Below are 19,000 nucleotides of genomic sequence, written 5' to 3'. Positions count from 1 at the left end.
AGGGGCCCCAGCTGGGAGGCAGAGGGGGTTTCCAGTTTGGTTTCAGGGCACCCCCCTTTTCCACCCCCTGCACCCACCTGCCCATGGGCCAGTCCTAGGAGCAGCTGGGGGTGTAGGGATCGGACTGGTGCTGGGGTGGAGAATGGGAGAGAGATAGCAGGCACTTGTAGAGATTTGTGGCCCATGGGTGGTACCCCTCACCCTCCTCCACCCCCCTCCACCCCCCCCCACGGAATTTTTGGTTCATCATAAAAATTGTCCCTCCCTCCCCTGCTGCGACCTTGTGGGGTATGAGAAACCCAGGCACTCATGGCCCCTGGAAGGGCAGGGAAGGCAGGGTTGGGACTGGGACCACCTGGGGGCAGAAGAGAGGCATGAGAGGCAGAGGACAGAAGGGAGACGGCTTTACTTCCTAGGCAATTATAATAAAAAAGTTCCTGGGTGTTGAGGCCAAAGCCTCGTTCAAATAAAAATTCCCCAGAATGGAGGCAGCCCCCTTACCTCCCCAACTTCTCCCCCCCCTCCCTCCCACCACTTTGTCCAGAGCTTAGAAACCCACAGAGACAGGAGATAGCCCTGGGCACCCACCCTCCCCAACCATTAAAAAAAAAAAAAAGTTTTATACAAAATGTGAGGAGGGGACAGGGAGGAGGTGGGAAAAGACTAGAGCTGCCCTCACCTCCAGGGCATTTGGGGAGGGGGTGGGAGGGGTTAAGGCAGCAAAAGAAGCATGAAGGGGACACAGTCCCCAGCCCACAGCCCTCAGGAATCACGGTGCTCCAGAGAGAGCTGGGCAGTGGCGTGCTGGAGGTCAGAGCTCACCCGTCTTGGGGTAAGGGGCCCCCCAGCCTCCCCGGGCCCCTCCCCACGCACCTTCTTGTCCTCTCCCTCATCCTCCAGGCCACCAGCAGTGCCCCCACCCCCCTCCAGGCGACAGTCTTCACTCCAGCGCCGTTTAAAGCGCAGCTTGAGGGGCATGCACTGGGCTGCCCCAGGTGCCTCGCCAGGCTCAGGCTTGGGGGGTGCAGGCGGGACACGGGGCGTCTTGAACACCTCCCCATCTTCTTCATCCTCATCGCTGATGTCAGTCACCTCCACCTCCTCTGACTCGCCTTCCGAGATAGGCTCCACCTTGATCTGTGGTGGCGGTGGTGGTGGGGCCAATGCCCCCGCCCCCTCACCCAAACGGCCAGAGCCGCCACTGCCACTGCTCTTGTCAGCGCCTGCTGGAGCCTTCTCCCCAGCCGCCCGCTGCCGACGTCCTAGTGGGGGCGGCTGAAGCTTAAACTTGAATGGGGAGGAAGAGGAAGAAGAGGAGGACGAGGACGAGGAGGGGACCGGCGGGGTCTCAGGTGCCAAGGGTGGCAGCGGGCACTTGTCAGGGCGCTGGGGCTGGGGTACCACCAACCCAGGGTAGTGCAGGAAGGCGCGGGGGCTGAGGTGGTAGTTGTAGACACTTTGGGTGTGGGCCTGCAGGTACCGTTTCATGTCCTCGGGGCTGAAGGAAAAGTGGGAGCCTCCCCCTGAGCCGCTGGGGCCCCCGCCGCCACCAGGGTACATAGGGCTCAGGGTGGGTGAGGGTGTGTAGGCCAGGTGGGTGGGCGTCATGGGCAGTGCCGGTGAGAGCTGAGGGGGCAGCAGGGAGCCAGGACCGGCCAGGGGCGACACAGGGAAGGGACTGAGGGGCTCAGGACCACCCCGAGGCCGGGGGTAGACACGGAAGACACCGGGGTCATGGGGTAGGCGGGCCAGTGGGGGGCCACGGAAGGCACCCAGCTCTGGAGGGCCGGGTGGTCGAGCCCGGGGGTCCTCTCCCAGTGGCTCCTCCAGCTCTGATGTGCCATCGCTACAGTCACTGACCGAGCCACGGCCCAGGCGGCGGGCTACCACAGCCGAGAAAAGGGAAGACGAGGATGAAGAACAGGCAGGTGGTGAACGGGGGTCCTCAGTGGGGGACAGCACCTCAGAAGGCGTTGAGGGAGGGAAGCGGAAGTGACTGCCACCCGACGGCACTGGCGGGGCACTCTGGGGTACCGCACCCCCTGGCAGGAGAGGGGAGACTGTGTCAAGGTCCTTGGCCTAGCCTGGGCAGACAGACAGACCCTCTCCTCCCTCCAAGCTCGTGCCCACCAGCCCCTGTACTCACCAGTCAAGCCCACATCGATGAAAGGGTAATTAACCAGCACCAGTTTGTTGAAGTTGAACTTGTAGGTGAACCGTTTTCCCTTGGTCTTGTGCAGAATGCGTTTGTTGTAATAATAGCTGTGGGTGCAGAAACACACAATTGGCACGGACAGTTGCAGGCCAAGACTCCGTGCCTTGGCATGCACTTAGATGCTACCCACAAAAGGTGCCTGTGACACATAGGCCACGTGAGAAAAATCAAGTTCCAGAGTGTGGAGACCATCTCTTCTCTCAAGTCTGGGCCAGGCAAGAGACTGCACCCATGGATTCCACCCTCAGGACACCCCTGTATCCCAAATGGTCTAAGAAAAGCTTAGGGCTTGCACCAGGTCCCACCGTTAGAATTTGGCAGTACCAGAAATCAAACCCAAAGCCTGTTCCCATGAGTCAGAGGCGCCCCCCCCAACATCCTAACAGGTAGGGACTGTCCACCCCCGTCCAGGGACCTCTGGCCCTCCTCACCGCAGGGCCCGGCTCAGCTTATCGTAATTCATCTGTGGTTTGCACTTGCGGACGCCCCAGAGCCGAGCCACCTCGTCGGGGTCCTTGATGACGAATTCCCCGTAGTCCCCCTGCCAGGCGATGACCCCCTGGTACTCCTCTTTCCTCAACAGCTCGAGGATAAAGTGCCACAGCTGGATCTGCCTCGAGCCAGGTGACGACTCCGGCTTGTAGGCCCAATCCGGGAAGGCAAACCCTGGGGACGGAGGCAGGGGAGTGGCCCCAGGTCAGGATGCCAAGTCCAGGCTCTGGGTCCCACCCCAGTGTCTACCTCCCACCCCGCCCTGGATGTGGGGAAATCCATCTCCCTGTGACCAAGTCAGGACCTGGGTTAGAAAGACAGTGTGTGTCTGTGTGTGAGGGGGGCTAGACAGGAGCTGGGGGGAGGGGAAGCTGGAGCCTGCTCCGGCGACACCGGGAGAAACAGGAAACCGTCGGCGGCGGGTCCCGGGGCCAGTGCCAGGGGGCCAGGCACCAAGCCAGGCTGGAGGGCAGGGCTGCCAGTGGGGGGAGGGGCAGGAAGGGGGTGGCAGACAGACACACGTGGCCAGGCGGGTTGGGGTGCGGCCCCCCCCAGAACCCATCCCACTCCCATTCAGGGCCAGTTGCCCCCTCCCAGATCCTCTGGTCCCCTCCTAGGAACTTAACTGTCCCCCCGAAAAACCTGACAGGAGCCTGCCCCTACTCCCACCCCAGGACCAGAAAGGAATTTTTTTTTTTTTTCTTAAAAGGACCAGGAGGGGTGGGGTGGCTGGTTGACGATGAGGTCAGCGCTTGCACACACAGAGGCTTCTGTCTTCCCTGGAGAGTGAAACCCAGACTGTCTGAGAGCAGCACCCCCCCAAGCCCTGGACCCTCCGTGCTGCACTGCTCTCCCCAGACCCAGGCATCCGGGCCCAGCCTGCCTGCAGCCACCCCCCTTGCCTGCAAGGGCCTTGACATTGAACAGGCACCCGTTGGAGTCTTCTTCCCCCTTCTGCCTGCTCATCCTCAGCTTCTCTCCTGCCCACCTGCCTGCCTGCCCACCCCCAGCATTAACCTTGGCTAGAGGTTGGTGGTGGGCTGGCTGGTCCCTGGAGAGGGTGGGCAGCCTGGGGTGGGGGGGCTGCGGTTGTTGTCATTTCCCAAACCCCGGGGTAATCAGGGGCCATCAATAATTCAGCACTAGGCAGCCGGTAATGGAGGAGTGGGAGGAGGGAAGGGAAGGAAGGGAGAGAGGGGGAAGGAAGCAGGGCAGGGGCCCTGGTGCCACTACAGAGAGAAGACCAAGGTGGACAGATAAAGATGAGCTGGTGTCCCAAGTCCCAGTCAGGCTGCACAGGTCAGACACCCACCCTTGGCCTCAGTTCCAGCAGGTACCAGCCAGGCCTCCAGGCAACAGTAAGCTTCCTGCAAAGACTCCACCCCAGTCTGGAATCTAACAGGGGACCGACCCTTCCCTTTGGGAACACATGGGAACAGCGGTTCCTGTTCCCACAGGGACTACCCCCTCCAACTCCATACCTTACTCTAACCACCTCAGGGATGCACGCCCTGACCCTGGCCCTGGGTAGACTAGTTCCTGTCCAGAAGTCACAGCCCCAAACCAGCCCCTCAGGACTCCAGGGATATGACCTGCAGCTGGTCACAGACCCAGGTTTCTGTAACAGCAGCCCCTGTTCCATTCAGAAGTAACAATCCCTGACAATAACTTCCAGGGACCCCAGCATCCCCCCGTCTTGGGAATCCAGGTGTTCACCCCAAAACCTCACCCTGTTAAGGAACCTAGGCCCCAGGGCCTCCCTTGGCCCAGAGACCTTTTGGGAACACAGACGATGAAGCCACCAGCTCCATGTGCCTTCCAGCCCCCTCCCAAAAGCTCCTGGTCCCCCTCAGAGCCCCAAGCTACATGCTACTCCCACCTAAGCCCAAAATGGGCTTCTAGACCCAAGAGAGGGATTGAAGCCCGAGACATCAGTCTGGGGGTGAGGGGGTGTACTGACTTCACCCTCCCCCCCAAATTAAAGCCACCCTTCCTATCCCACCAGCCCCAGCCTCCGTGTCCCGGTAACCAGGCAACGTGTGTGCAGCGACAGTCCTGGGAGCGGGGGAGCAGGAGGCTAAAAATAAACTTTGCAGAAGAGAGGGAGTGAGAGAGACTACATGCAACACAAAGGGAACTCGGAAAGGAGGTGGGGGGGCTCTGGAAAGGCCTCAAGCCGCATTCCGGGAGCTGTCCCAGGCCCCCTTGTGAACCCTCCTCCCCAAGCAACCCCACAAGGCTGGGACCCTGGCACCCACTCCTGGCAGGGACCCTCCCCGCTCCCAGACCCACCCCAACACCAGCTTTGCTCATCGGACACACCATACACGAGGGCCTGTTCCCGGCTTTGGTAGAGAGAATGAAGGGGGGGGTGACGTCAGGGTGTCTCAATGGGGCTCTGTTCCTCAGGCTTTGGAGCCAGGAGCCAGGCACGGGCAAGGGGAGCATGTGTGAGTGTGTTGTGTACGGGTCCACGTGCTAACGCAGGAAAACACCAGGCCTGCACCAAGAAAGCTTCGGGGCGCAAGACCTCTGGGGCGTGAGGGTACAGTGAGGCAGGAGGAAAGCAGCCTACACAGAGAGGATGCAGGAAAATTGGAAGACAAGGTGGGGAGGTGGCAGCAGACAGACAGGAAGGGCCTGGATGGCTGGGGTCCCAAATGGCACACCTGGGTCCCTCAGAAACAGGGTAGGGATTCTCCCAGACTATGGAAATCTGGGGGGCAGAACTTCCGGGCACCCTCAACTTGACGTGACTGCCTAAACTTTTTTAAAGGACCATGGGGGTCGGAAGGGAGGCGTAGTGGTAGAGGAAGAACACGCCAGCCTCCTGGGGGGCCCCACCACCTCCCCCACTACAGGCAGCCCTCGATGGCGCCAGAGCCGGGAAGAAAACAGGAAGTGGGAAACAGCCGCGGCAGAAAAGAGAGGGGCCGGGATGGAAGCTCGGATGCAGGGGCGCACAGCAGCCGTCCAGGAGGCAGACAGACCGACAGACCCATCGGGAGATCACTCCAGGACCCCGCCCTCTCCCCCTGCCTGGGAGCCCACAGACGGCTCGGCCCCAAGACAGGGTTGGGGGAGTGGCCCAGCCGGTCCCACCAGGCGAAGGCCCGTAGCGGGGAGGGAAAAACGAGGCGGGGTTGTCTGGGCGCCTCGGCCCCTTCCTCGGGCGAGAGGAGGCTCCTGCTGCCCCCAGGGCCCAGCGGCCCGGGAGCTTGTGGGAGCCGGGGAATAAGTGGGACGCACGTGACTGACCCTACAGCACTCTGCACCCCTGCTCCACCCCCCAGGCCCCCTCGTCCGTGCCAATCCCCAGGCGCCGGAGCCGGGCCTGGAGCCCTTTAAGAGCCGCCCCCACCCGCGAGCAGGGGGGTAGGTGGGCCGGTCGGGGCACACACCCGCACACAGGAGCCCTAGTCGCGGCCGCCGCCGGGGGAAGGAAACAAGTTTGAACAGCGGCGCCCGGCCCCTTCCCCTCCCCCGTCCCCGCCCCAGGCCGGATTCCGACGGGGTAGACGGGCAGGGGGCGGCTGGGACCCCTCCCCCCCGCGCGCTCCGGCGCAAAGTCCAGCCCGCGGGAGCGTAGTGGCGGCGGGGGAGGGGAGGGGGGAAGTCCGAGTGGGAGGGGGGTTAATCCCACTGCCCCCCGCCCGTCGACCGAGGGGGGGAGGGGAACCTTGGCCCCTTAAGGAGGAGCAAGTTGGCGGGGAAGAGGGGGGCGGAGAGAAAAGACGGGCCGCCGAAAGAGAAGCGCTGGATACGGGAGGGGGGCGAGGGAGGGAGCCTCCGCGTCCCACACCACCTTCCCCACCCTCCTCAACCCCGGGCCCCCGGCGGTGCGGGAGGAGGATACCCAGGTCTCTCCCGGAACCACCTTAAAGCCGCGCGTTCTAAGGTCGGAAACAAAAAGTTCCTTTTTCGAACGTTCGGGCTGCGCTTTGGAACTTTGCGACTCCGCGCGGGCGGGGGAGCGCGGAGCCGGCGGAGACGGGCGGGGGAGGGGCAGCGCAACCCGGACCCTGAGTCCCACGCTCCCCACTCACGCCCTCTTCCTAGAGGAATCCCGTATCCCCACCAACCTGGTGCGGGGCACGCGCCGCCGTGAAGGTCACGGGCCGGACCGCGCAGCGACGGACTGGGGATAGCAGGCCCCGTGAACAGCCCCCCCCCGACACAGCACACGTCCCGGCCCCCAGAGTGCAACGTGACAGAGTGGCGAGGAGGAGGGACCCCGCCACCCCCGTGATCCCAGGAGTGAGAGAGAGCCCAGCTTGCGGTGCCCGGGAAGTGAGAGAGGACCAGAATCCGCAGCACCCACACCACTCAGCCAGGAATTGGGGGTCCCAGGCAACACCCCATGCTCGCGCCGCGGAAAGCAACAGGTTTCGCGTGTTGGGGGTCCCCCAGAACCGGGGACCACTTGGGCTCCCCTAGATCCCTTCAGCCCCCCCCAAAGTTTCTCCGCCCGGTCTCCGGGGCAACAAGTCTCCCCCACACGTGCTGCCTCCGCCCCCACCTGTGTCCGCCGGGGTCTTCATGCTGGGGGACCCGGGGCAAGGCGCCCCGACTCCGGGCCGCAGCTCCCGGCGCCCGCGCTGCCCCGTCCCGTCCCGCGCCCGTCGGGCCGCCCTCGCCGCCTCACCCGGCCTCGCCTCTCAGAGCCTCTCCCCTCCCCGCCACCGCCTCCCGGGTTAATATCGCACTCCGGGGCCGGGACGCCCACGCCCCCCGGCCGGCGACGTCACCGCCGCGTCGCCATGGCGACACTGCGCCCGCCCCCTCCCCGCGCACACTCGCACACACACTAGCCGGCACGCAGCCACTGAGGACAGGCCGGCTGTGGGCTTAAAGGGGCCGCGCGGCGGGGGAGGGAGGAAGGAGGGGACGGGGGTGGGATGGGGTCCCGGGGGTCATGACCTTTCTCCGAGGTTTCAAGTCTGCAGATAACTTAAGTCCTCGGAACTCGCGACCTGCTGCCCCTCCTCCTCTCCTGCCTACGCGGGATCCAGAGTTTCTTTTGGGGGCTCGTAAGAGGTGGGGGTACCTTCTAAGTGGGGTCAGAAACTTTGTGGGGAGGGGGCATGGACCTTTTGGGATGAGGCAGAATCTTCTCTCCAGGGGGGTGGGGCAGGACCTTGGAGGGTGATCAAGATCTCTGTGTTTCCCAGCTTGGCCTCACCCTGGCCCCCAACCCTGAGCCTGAGTGGGGGCAGCTGTTTAGGGGTGGGGTGGAATGGGTGGGAAGCATTTCTCAGCATCGGAAATGGGGAGGCGGCTGTGCCCGCGCTCCTCTGGGGATGGGGTCTTGGCCTTCCTGATAGCCCCAGTCCCAGCTGGGGAGGAAGTGACCAGAAAGAATGCATTCGAGAGCCCCCCCATCCCCAGGCTGCAGCTGTCCTGGGGAGACGGCTGGCGCCGGAGGTACCTCCACCTCCACCACTGGGGCAGGGGGTTCCGGAGGTGGGGCCAGGATGCGAGGGGGCGACCAAAGGCTGAACAAGTGTGCTCCCACGGGGCACTGGGGGGTCGCCAGGACAGAGGAAGGCAGGGCTTAAGGATGAAGGCTAGAGCGTAGGGAAGTGTTAAGTCTGCACTCCCTCGGCCAGGAGGGATGGATGGAGCCTGAGGCTCCTGGAAACAGGAAATCACAGCACACAGATCTGATGGAGGCTGGGAGCTGGCAGCAGGGTAAGGGCAAATAGAAGCGATGTTCACAGCCCGAGCCTCAAAAAAGACTCTGAGGTACCAAAGGAGGGGGATATGCGGGGCGGGGGGGGGGAGGGAGGGATGGAGGGGGTGCCATGCCTGTCTTCTGGGCTTCTGAGAGACTGAAGCCCAGAAGACAGGCATGGAGAGATACACAGGCCACAGGGAGGGAAGGTCTGGGTTCTTGGGACTTCAAGCCCAGCCTCCATCACGTAGACCAGCCCCCACTACAGCCTCAGCAAGTCTCAGGCCTCCTCCTTGGAGACACCCAGGCCTCCAGGGAAGCGTCACCCCCCTGGGGAATTATGTAACCTTGCCTACGGACAGTGCCGCTCCCCCACGGATATTCTACCCCTCTGGGAGCAGTGTGGTCCAGCAATAATCATCATCATCATTGTTGTTATAACAGCTCCTGAGTTCTGAGCATTCATGAAGTGCCAGGCACACTGGGCCAAGCACTGTAGGGGGTATTTTATTTAATCCTCACAAATGCCAGTGAGGGGAATTATTATTGTTATCCCCATTGATAGGGTTACTATGAGTTGGAATTGATGTTTGAGGGCAATGGGTTTGTTTGTGTGTTTTTATCCCCATTTACAGATTAAGAAAATGAGGCTCTGAGAGGGTAAATCAGTTTGACAAACTCATACAGCCAGGAAGTGCTGGAGCCAGTGTTCTAACCCAGATCCATCTAATTCCAAACCAACACTATTAACCATTATGCTTTAAAAACCAAAAGCAAATCTATTGCCCTTGAGTTGATTCTGACTCGTGCAACTCCATGTTACACTGTAGAACTGCTCCATAGGGTTTTCTTGGCTGTAATCTTAAGGGAATCAATTGCCAGACCTTTCTTCCACAGAGCCACAGGGTGGTTCAAACCACCAACCCTTCAGTTAGTATTGTCATCGTAGACAAGTGCAAACCATTTGTGCCACCCAGGGACCGGCCATATACTTTGTTGTTGTCTAGGTGCTGTTGAGTTCGTTCCAAATCATAGCCACCCTGTGTACAACAGAACAAAACACTGCCTAGTCCTGCACCATCCTCACAATCATTGCTGTGCTTGAGCCCATTGTTCCAGCCATTGTGTCAATCCATCTCCTTAAGGGTCTTCCTCTTTTTTGCTGATCCTCTACCAAGCATGATATCCTTCTCCAGGGACCAGTCCCTCCTGATAACATGTCCAAAGTACATGACACATGAAACCAAGTTTTGCCATCCTCGCTTCTAAGGAGCTGTACTTCTTTCAAGACGGATTTGTTTGTTTTTCCAGTAGTGCATGGTATATTCAGTATTCTTCACTAACAGCATAATTCAAAGGCGTCAGTTCTTCTTTGGTTTTCCTTATTCATTGTCCAGCTTTTGGCTTGCATATGAAAAAAAGGCGATTGAAAATACCATGGCTTGGGTCAGGAACACCTTAGTCCTCAAAGTGATACCTTTGCTTTTTAACACTTTAAAGCACACTGCAATGCATCCTTTGACTTCTTGACTCCTGCTTCCATGGGCATTCATTGTGGATCAAGTAAAATGAAATCCTTGATGACTTCAGTCTTTTCTCCATTTATCATGATGTTGCCTACTGGTCCAATTGTGAGGATTTCTGTTTTCTTTATGTCGAGGTGTAATCCATCCTGAAGGCTGCAGTCTTTGGTCTTCCCTTAGTAAGTTCTTCAAGTCCCCTTTCCTTTCAGCAAGCAAGGTTTTGTCATCTGCATTTCTCAAGTTGTTAATAAGTCTTCCGCCAGTCTTGATGCCTCATTCTTTATATAGTCCAGCTTTTTGGATTATTTGCTCAGCATACAGATTGAATAACTATGGTGAAAGGATACAACCTTGATGCATGCCTTTCCTGATTTTAAACCACACTGTATCCCCTTGTTCTGTTCCGATGACTGCCTCTTGGTCTATGTACAGGTTCCACATGAGCAAAATAAGTGTTCTGGAATTCCCATTCTTTTCAATGTTATCCATAATTTGTTACGATCCACACAGTCAAATGCCTTTGCACAGTCATTATGCTTTACTACCGATAAAGAAAAGTTTCATAGATAATAGATCTGTAGTAGTCTCAGTGGTCTGTAACAGTTCTGCTACTTCCCGTCTTTGACATGGGCAAGTGAGTTCACCTCATCGAGACTCAGCTTTCCTCATCTGTAATGTGGGAACATTAACAGAGCCCACAGGATAGGGTTATTGTGAGAAATCGGGGATGTGAGATAAGTATCCAATAAATGCTAGTTATAATTATTAGCAGAGTAAACTATATACACAATGGACAATGTGAGCAGTCCTCATCCTGTAGACTCCAACCAGTTGTAGACAATACACCTTGCACTGACAGTGTGAACCCGGTGCCGTAGAGTTGATTTGAACTCATAGCGACGCTATAGGACAGAGTAGAACTGACCCACAGGGTTTCCAAGGAGTAGCTGGTGGATTCAAACTGCCAATCTTTTGGTTAGCAGCCGTAGAATTTAACCACTATGCCACCAGGTGCCTGTTAATAGCATAATCTCACCCAACCCGGTTGGCAGTTGGGCAGCTCAATCACACTGTTACATGAAACACAACCGCGGATGGTGGGCACGCATCATGGCAGAGTGTGAACCATCCACAGACAATGTGAGTCCCTGATGAAAATGTCCCCTGGGCAGCGTGACCTCCTGTGGTTCGCGGCAACCTGTCCATACCCAGTGTAACCCTTATTGTGACTCCATCACAGAAATGTGGTCCATCTGGGATAGTTCAGTTGCCTCATGAACATTGAGACCCACCCCCCAAGAATGGGGAGCCCCACTGTTTCTATGTGAAACACCCTACATTTGTTTCCTAGGGCTGTTGCAACAAAGTGCTACAAGTTCGGTGGTTTATAAGGACAGGAATTTATCGTCTCATGGTTCTGGAGGCCAGGAGTTGAAATCAGGGTATTGGTCATCTTGATTCCTTCTGAGGGAGAATCTGTTCCATGCTTCTCTCCTACCTTCTGGTGATGGTTGGCGATCTTCTGTGTTCCTTGGATAGTAGATCACCTCAATCTCTGCCTCTGTCTTTACATGGCTATCTTCCCTCTGTGTCTCTGTTCATCTTTTATAAGGACACCAATCATACAGGGTTAGGACCCACCCTGTTCCAGAATGACCTTATGTTAACTGATAACATCTGCAAAGACCATATTTCCCAACAAGGTCACGTTCACAGGTACCATACGCAAAAACCCATTACCATCTAGTTGGTTCCAACTTATAGTGACCCTATAGGACAGAGTAGAACTGCCCCATAGGGTTTCCAAAGGAAAGAGCCCTGGCAGCACAGTGGTTAAGTGCTCGGCTACAAACTGAAAGGTCGAGGGTTCAAACCCACCAGCCACTCCACAGGAGAAAGGTGTGGCAGTCAGTTTCTGTAAAGATTACAGCCTTGGAAACCCTATGGGGCAATTCTACTATGTCCTTTGGGTCACTATGTGTGAGAATTGACTCAACAGCAGTGGGTTTGAGTTTTTTTGTTGTTGTTGAGAATATACTCAGCAAAACATACACCAATTCAACTGTTTCTACATGTACAATTCAATGACATTGGTTACGTCCTTCCAAGTTGTGCAGTCATTCACATCCTCCTTTTCTGGGTTGTTCCTCCTCCATTAGCATAACTCACTGCCCCCCAAGGTTCCTATCTAATCTTTTCCAGTTGCTGTTGTCACTTTGATCCCATGTAGACAGTTCTTAAAAGAGCATAATGCTCAAGTGGGTTTGGTTTTGGAATCTTTGTGGACGCAGATTGCCACACCTTTCTCCTACAGAGCAGCTGGTGGGTTCAAACCACCGACCTTTCTGTTAGCAGCTGAGTGCTTAACCACTGTGCCACCAGGGCTCCTTCACAGGTGCCAGGGGGACACAATACAATCCACAACCCACTGGAGTTTGGGGGACTTGTGATAGAAAATGTTCCTTATCACTGGCCATTCCTTTGAAGACCATGACATACAACTGGGGCATGTCAATTCCTGGGGCCCAGTGAAGAGTGTAGCCACTTGCAGACCCAGCATGTGCCTGTGATGAACGGTATAATGCTCCATGGAGACAACTCTGCCCAGACAGTGAAGACACTCCCTACTCCCGTAGATCTAGTAGTTCTCATTCCAGTTTACTGCCCTGACACAGATAACATTTATCCTACTGTTGTCAGGCAGAGGCAAAGGCAGGGCCTGTCCCCACAGAAGCCACAACATTTCACAAACTTGTCACCTCACTCCTGGCAAGGAAATTTTGTGGGCAATGTAAATCATAGTCACAACATACCCATAAACCCTATGCATAAAAATGAACCATTAATACCCTATGAACACTGTAGTTCCCTTAGGAATAGTGTGCCCCCTCGCTCCATATAGAGAGTGTAGCCGCCATAAAGAGTGTGACCACCCCCAAACAGAGAATATAACTCCGTTATAGTATCACCCTCATCTCCCTGATCTGAAATGCTGAAGGACGCCAGGGCTCAATCCCCAGCCCTCTTCTTTCCTCTGTCTACACTCCTTCGCTTGACAATCCACCAGTTGATACATCATCTCTATGCTGATTACTTAGTCCCTGGGTGGTACAATGGTTAAGCATTCCACTAGTCATCAAAAGGCATGATTTGATTCTAAAAGGTCACAGCTTTGAACACTCTGTGGAGTACTGTTCTGCTGTGCACACAGGGGGTTGACATGAGTCGGAATCAATTCACGGGCAACTGTGCATGTGCAGGAGTGGGAGGCGGGTATGCTGATAGCACCCAAATTGGTATCTTCAGCCTAGGACTCTCCCCAAACTCCAGTTTCACACCTGGAACTTCCTCACCAGTGTCTCCATTTGGATGTTTCGAGTTTGGCAAATGAAAAATGGCCCTCCCAAGTTCCCCCAGACTGTTCCCTGCTCAGCCTTCCCCCTCTCGAGAAATGGCAATCCATCTATCTGGTTGTTCGGGCCCAACACCTTGGAGTTGTCCTTGACTCCTGTCTCTCATCCAACATCTAATCCAATGGGAATTCCCATCAGTTCTATGTTCAGGTATTTCGGAATCAGGTACACTTCACCATCAGCACCATCACTCCCCAGTCTGGGGTCTTCTCACTGGTCCCCCTGCTGCCACTGGCCCCTACAGTCTGTGTTCCACCTGGTAGCCAGAGAGTTCTATTAAGTCAGAGCGTGTCTCTTTGCTGCCACAACCCTCCAGTGGCTCCTGTGCTCCCTAGGAGTAACAGCCAGCTCCTTGCCGTGGCTCCCACGGCCCTTCCTCCCACCTTTTCCCTTCATTTCCACTCCGGTAACACTCCAGCCACTTTGCTATTTCTTGAATGTGCTAGGCATTGTCCTTCCTCAGGAACTTTACCCATGCTATCCCATCTGCCTGGAAGGCTTTCCTCTAGACATAGCTGTGCCCTCATCCCCACAGGTTTTTACTCAAAAATCACTGAAAAAATGACATGGTCTCAGACCTCCCTATCTAACTTCGTGAGGGAGGAGGATAATCAAGATCCGTATCAGCCCATGGCTGATTCCTAGGAGGTAGAGGTCAAACACCTTCATCTTCCAACCTTTTCACCAATTCTGACACCACCCATCCCTCCCACAGCACTCTTGACTTCTCTGCTGGGTTTGTAATTTGTTACAATGGCAACACAGAACTCACAGACGGTGCTCACGATTATGGGGTTTATTAGGGAAGTAACAGGTTACAATTCAGGATCAGGATCAGCTTGGAAGTGACAGAAACAACTCAGGATACAGTTCTTTGATCAGGACAGCTTCTCAGGCAGGCCTCTTTCTCAGTCCCCTGAGGACAGGATCCTCTCAGCCCTGGCCTCTGCCCTGCTCAGGCAAGTGTTACAAAGCTCTTTTTATTTTTCTCCATAGCACTTATCATCATTTGACATTTATTTCAACACTTTATTTGCTCGTTGCCTGAATCCCTCTTTTATAATGCCACTTCCAGGAGGACAGGGATTTTTGCCTGGTTTGTTGGCAACAGCATTCCCAGAGCCTAGCACAGTGCCTGGCACATTATTGTTGTTGTTAGCTGCTGTTGAGTCAGCCCCCAAATCATGGTGGCCTCATACACAACAAAACAAAATGCTGCCTGAACCTGTGCCATCTCTATGATTGGTTGTGGATCCGATTGTGGTGATCCCTAAGGTTTTCACTGGCCCTGCTGGTGCAGTGGGTAAGTAATACAGCTGCTAACCAAAAGGTCAGCAGTTCAGATCTACCAGCCACTCCTTGGAAACCCTATGGGGCAGTTCTACTCTGTCCTCTAGGGTTGCTATGGGTTGGAATCGACTCAGTGGCAAAGGACTGGTTTTCAAAAGTAGATCGCCAGGCCTTTCTTTCTAGTCCGTCTCAGTCTGGAAGCTCCCCTGAAACCTGTTCAGCATCATAGCAACACACAAGCAGATGGAGAGTGGCTGGCTGCACATGAGGAACATTGGCCAGGAAGTGGGCTTGGGTCCCCCACATGGAAAGTGAGAATTCTACCACTGAGCCACCACTGCCCACACCTGGCACACAATAGGTGCTTAATCGATAATAAACTAATAAACCCATCTTGGACAGTTGGCCCCCATATAGCCAATGTAATTTCAATAAATGTAATCCATATACACAGAGAAACCTTCAAGCACAGTTACCACCAGTGGAACCCCCTAAAGAGCATGAACCTCAAGGTAAATCCCATAAATAGAGGAAGCCCTCATAAAGGGTGTGATTGTCCTACTGAATGTCAGTAGGGATTTTAGTGCCTAGACCAGCGTCTGTCTTAGAACAGGCTGGCAGTATGTATTTGCTGAAGTGAATTGAACCTACATATTGCTGGCAGAACCCCACAACAGCATGAACCCATACAGACAGTACAATGTCCATAAACACCATCGACCCCCATATACGCTGTGACTCTCATATGGACAGTGTACACCTCAGATATTGCAATGCTCAAAAGCAGTGTGAACCCCAATACAGGCAGGGTGACTCATAAATGGTGTGAGCCCCATACAGACTGTGCATCCTTCATAAACAGTGTGAACCTCATATAAACAGGAAAACCCACATGAGTGGTGTGAACCCCCATATAGGCAGGGTGACCTTAATAAAACCCTTACTGACCAGGTGACTCTCAGAAGCGGTGTGAGCCCCCTATCAACAGTGAACCCATCGTCTAAGTGGTATTAGCCCAAAATACTCCGAGACCTTCATAAAAGATGTGAGGCTCAGGTAGAAAGTGAGATCCTCAAAAATCCTGTGAACCCCATGTAGACAAAACAACCCACAAAAATAATATGAACCCCATATAGGCAGTATGTGCTGTGAGTCCCATAGAGGGTGAGACAGTATGTAACAAATGTGTACCCCATATGTTACTGTGATCTACCTCACAGAGAGTATAACATTTTTAACATTGTGTGAATCCTTCTATCAACAGGGTCAACTCCAATAATCTGGGTACCCCCATATGCACAGTGTATACAATCATATAAATAGGGTGATTCCTCTAAGCAGTGTGAACCTTCATCTGAACAGTGTAGCCCCATAATCAATGTGGCTTCATGCAGTATAACCCACAAACATTACATCCCCACATGGACAGTGCCGCCTGCCTGGGTGGACCATTCTGTGAACAGTGTAAACTCACCAAAGGGTATCATTAACTCCAGTGTCAGTATGTCAGTTTCATTAAGTGTAGCCCTTTCCCATATTGTTGTTGCTGTTACGTCCCATGGAGTCAGTTCCAACTCACAGCAACCCCATATACAACAGAACGAAACAGTGCCCAGTCCTGCGCCATCCTCACAATTCTAGGTATGCCTGAGCCCATTGTTGCAGCCACTGTGTCAATCCATCTCACTGGGGGTCTTCCTCTTTTTCGCTGACCTTCTACCAAGCACGATGCCCTTCTCCAGGGACTGATGCCTCCTGATAACATTTCCAAAGTATGTGAGACGTAGTCTCGCCATCCTTGCTTTCTAAGGAGAGCATTCTGGCTGTACTTCTTGCAAGACAGATTTGTTTGTTCTTTTGGTAATAAAAAAACCCACCCAGTGCTTGGTAGTCCATAGTATATTCAATATTCTTTGCCAATACCATAATTCAAAGGTGTCTGTTCTTCTTTGGTCTTCCTTATTCATTGTCCAGCTTTCACATGCATATAAGGCAATTGAAGACACCGTGGCTTGGGTCAGGCACACTTTAGTTTTCAAGGTGACAACTTTGTTTTTCAACACTTTAAAGAGGTCTATTACAGCAGATTTGCCCAATGCAATGCCTCGTTTGATTTCTTGACTGCTGCTTCCATAGGTGTGGATTGGGATTTAAGTAAAATGAAATCCTTGATGCCTTCAATCTTTTCTCTTGTTTATTATTATTCCCATAGATAGGGAGAAACCTCATGTTCCATTTCAACCCTCTGGGACTTTGAAACCTTCATAAAAGTATATAAAACTCTTTCAGAAAGTCTTGATTCTTAATAAAAAGTTCCCCAGCCCTTTTCTAACATACACACACATACCATGGACACTGTGATTCCCTCAAGGGTGGTATAACCCATCACGGACAATGAGGCCAGGGATAAAGGGGAAGAAATGGTGAATTTCTGAATGGTTGGGAACTCCCAGGACCCAGCCCAGGACACGGTACATAAAAGTCATGTTTATTGAACATTATTACATGCAAGGATCTGGGTTAATCTCATCTTCGTATCAACTTTATGAGGTAGATTCTCTAATTATCCCCATTTCTCAGATGAGGAGAGTGAGCCCGAGAGGTTATAGACCCAAGGCCACACAGATAGAAAGCAATGTACCTGGGACCTCAACTGCACTCAAGCACTAGACCATAATGCCTCCTGATGATAAATGCCCCACAGATATGCTGAGCTCTGGAACTCTTCCCAAAGGGACCTCCCATCACCACCACCACCATCACAGCACACACAAAGTATAAGCCCCACGGATAAGGTTACCAATAAGATTGTGACAGCATAAACTCATCAGACAGTGGTAAACTCCTTCGGAATAATAATAATCACAACAATAGCTAACAGTTTTGAAGACTTACTCTGCTCCAGACACTGTTCTAAAGGCTTTGCACATGTTAACTCATTTCATCCTCACAACAACCCTATGCAGCAGGCTGCATTTATTATCCCTTTTTTATATAAGTAGAAACCAAGGCGCAGAGGGGTTATTTACCCAAGGTCACACAGCTAGGAAGAAGCAGAACTGGGATTTGATCTCAGGGAGCCTGGCTAAGCCTGTGCTATCTTGCCTTCTGCAACATCACCCTCCACTCCACATGACAGTGTAATTTCAATGAATTGTATAACTGTTAACTACATTTTATGTAATTCTCCCAGGGCCTGGATACAGCTCCGTTTGCGCATTGTAATCTGGGTCGCGGAAAGTGTAACCTTTTCTCTATGACCAGGGAAATAGGCCTTGGACAGTGTGAACTCCCAAGAACAGATCTCCTTCAGGCATGGTGTAAGTTGCATAAGCAGTGGGCATCTCTCTGTAGACATCATATGTACATTCTGTGGACATCACAGGTACACCATACCAACTGTTGACGAGTCGATTCTGACTCATAGCAACCCTATAGGACAGAGTAGAACTGCCCCAAAGTGTTTCCAAGGCTGTAAATCTTCACGGAAGCAGACTGCCACATCGTTCTCCTGCAGGGCAGTTGGTGGGTAAACTGCAGACCTTTCAATTAGCAGCTGAGCGCATTAACTACGGCACCACCAGGGCTCCTTTAAGTATACCATCCCACTGCCACTGAGTCAATTCTGACTCATAGCCACCCTATAGGACAGAGCAGAACTGCCCCATAGAGTTTCCAAGGGGCACCTGGCGGATTCGAACTGCTGACCCTTTGGTTAGCAGCCGTAGCACTTAACCACTATGCCACTAGGGTTTCCATAGCCAGGGTGCACCACAGCCAGAGGCAATTCCACCTTGACTGTGGAGACCTCCTTTCAGTACAGCAGAATGCTCCCCAGGCAAGGTGGGTTCCTTTGGATAGAGTATAGACCACCCCACTGGCAGTCTAATCCTCCTTCACACCTGACATGAACATTCTGAATGTGGAACACAAAACCCCACCTGATCAATGGAAATCTCCCCCAAACACCATGTAAGCACCCATGGGCAATGTGAACTCCTGCGCCATATGAGCTCTCTGTGACAGTGTAATCTCCATCCCATCCATGATGAAGTGAACACGGACACTGCACACCTCCACACATGGGGAACTTTCTGTGGCTGCTGTGAGCCCCTTTTGTGTCAGCATGAACCACTCCCAAGGTGTTGCCTAAAGGGGGCAATGTGAACGCTCTTCATCAGTGTGAATTTTCCTCAGACTCATCATCTATCCAATGTGCCCAGTAGAAAATGTGTAAAATTTCCAACACAGGCTCCTCCTCCTATATTGAAGTGTGAACTCTCTTTTAGTTTGAGATTAAAATATAATGAGTATGTTAGTACAAGAAGTAATAATAGTGTACGTAATAAGTGTAAGATTCCTTCAGTGTGAACTCCTTGTAGATAGTACAGTT

General features: G+C 53.7%; 1 protein-coding gene across 1 annotated transcript; it reads right to left on the bottom strand.

Annotated features, from left to right (window-relative positions):
- Positions 1–557: 557 nt before the first annotated feature.
- On the bottom strand, positions 558–7,384 carry ERF (ETS2 repressor factor). Its single transcript, XM_049900813.1, has 4 exons — positions 7,227–7,384; positions 2,647–2,881; positions 2,147–2,262; positions 558–2,042 (listed from the first exon to the last, which is right to left on the bottom strand). Exons 1-4 carry the CDS (start codon positions 7,246–7,248, stop codon positions 763–765), a joined length of 1,653 nt encoding a protein of 550 aa, XP_049756770.1. The 5' UTR covers positions 7,249–7,384; the 3' UTR covers positions 558–762.
- Positions 7,385–19,000: the final 11,616 nt, after the last annotated feature.

This window comes from Elephas maximus, chromosome 11, assembly GCF_024166365.1.
Source record: "Elephas maximus indicus isolate mEleMax1 chromosome 11, mEleMax1 primary haplotype, whole genome shotgun sequence".
Classification (NCBI taxonomy): domain Eukaryota; kingdom Metazoa; phylum Chordata; class Mammalia; order Proboscidea; family Elephantidae; genus Elephas; species Elephas maximus.
The sequence above is the reverse complement of the archived record's forward strand: the minus strand, read 5'-3'. Positions and strand labels throughout refer to the sequence as shown.

Bases quoted from the DNA above. Each gene is read 5' to 3' on its own strand.
- ERF (XM_049900813.1), bottom strand. From the start codon at position 7,248: ATGAAGACCCCGGCGGACACAG. The intron at 2,263-2,646 runs GTGAGGAGGGCC...CTGCACCCACAG, and splicing joins AAGCTGAGCCGGGCCCTGCG to CTATTATTACAACAAACGCA. The intron at 2,043-2,146 runs GTGAGTACAGGG...CTCTCCTGCCAG, and splicing joins CATCGATGTGGGCTTGACTG to GGGGTGCGGTACCCCAGAGT.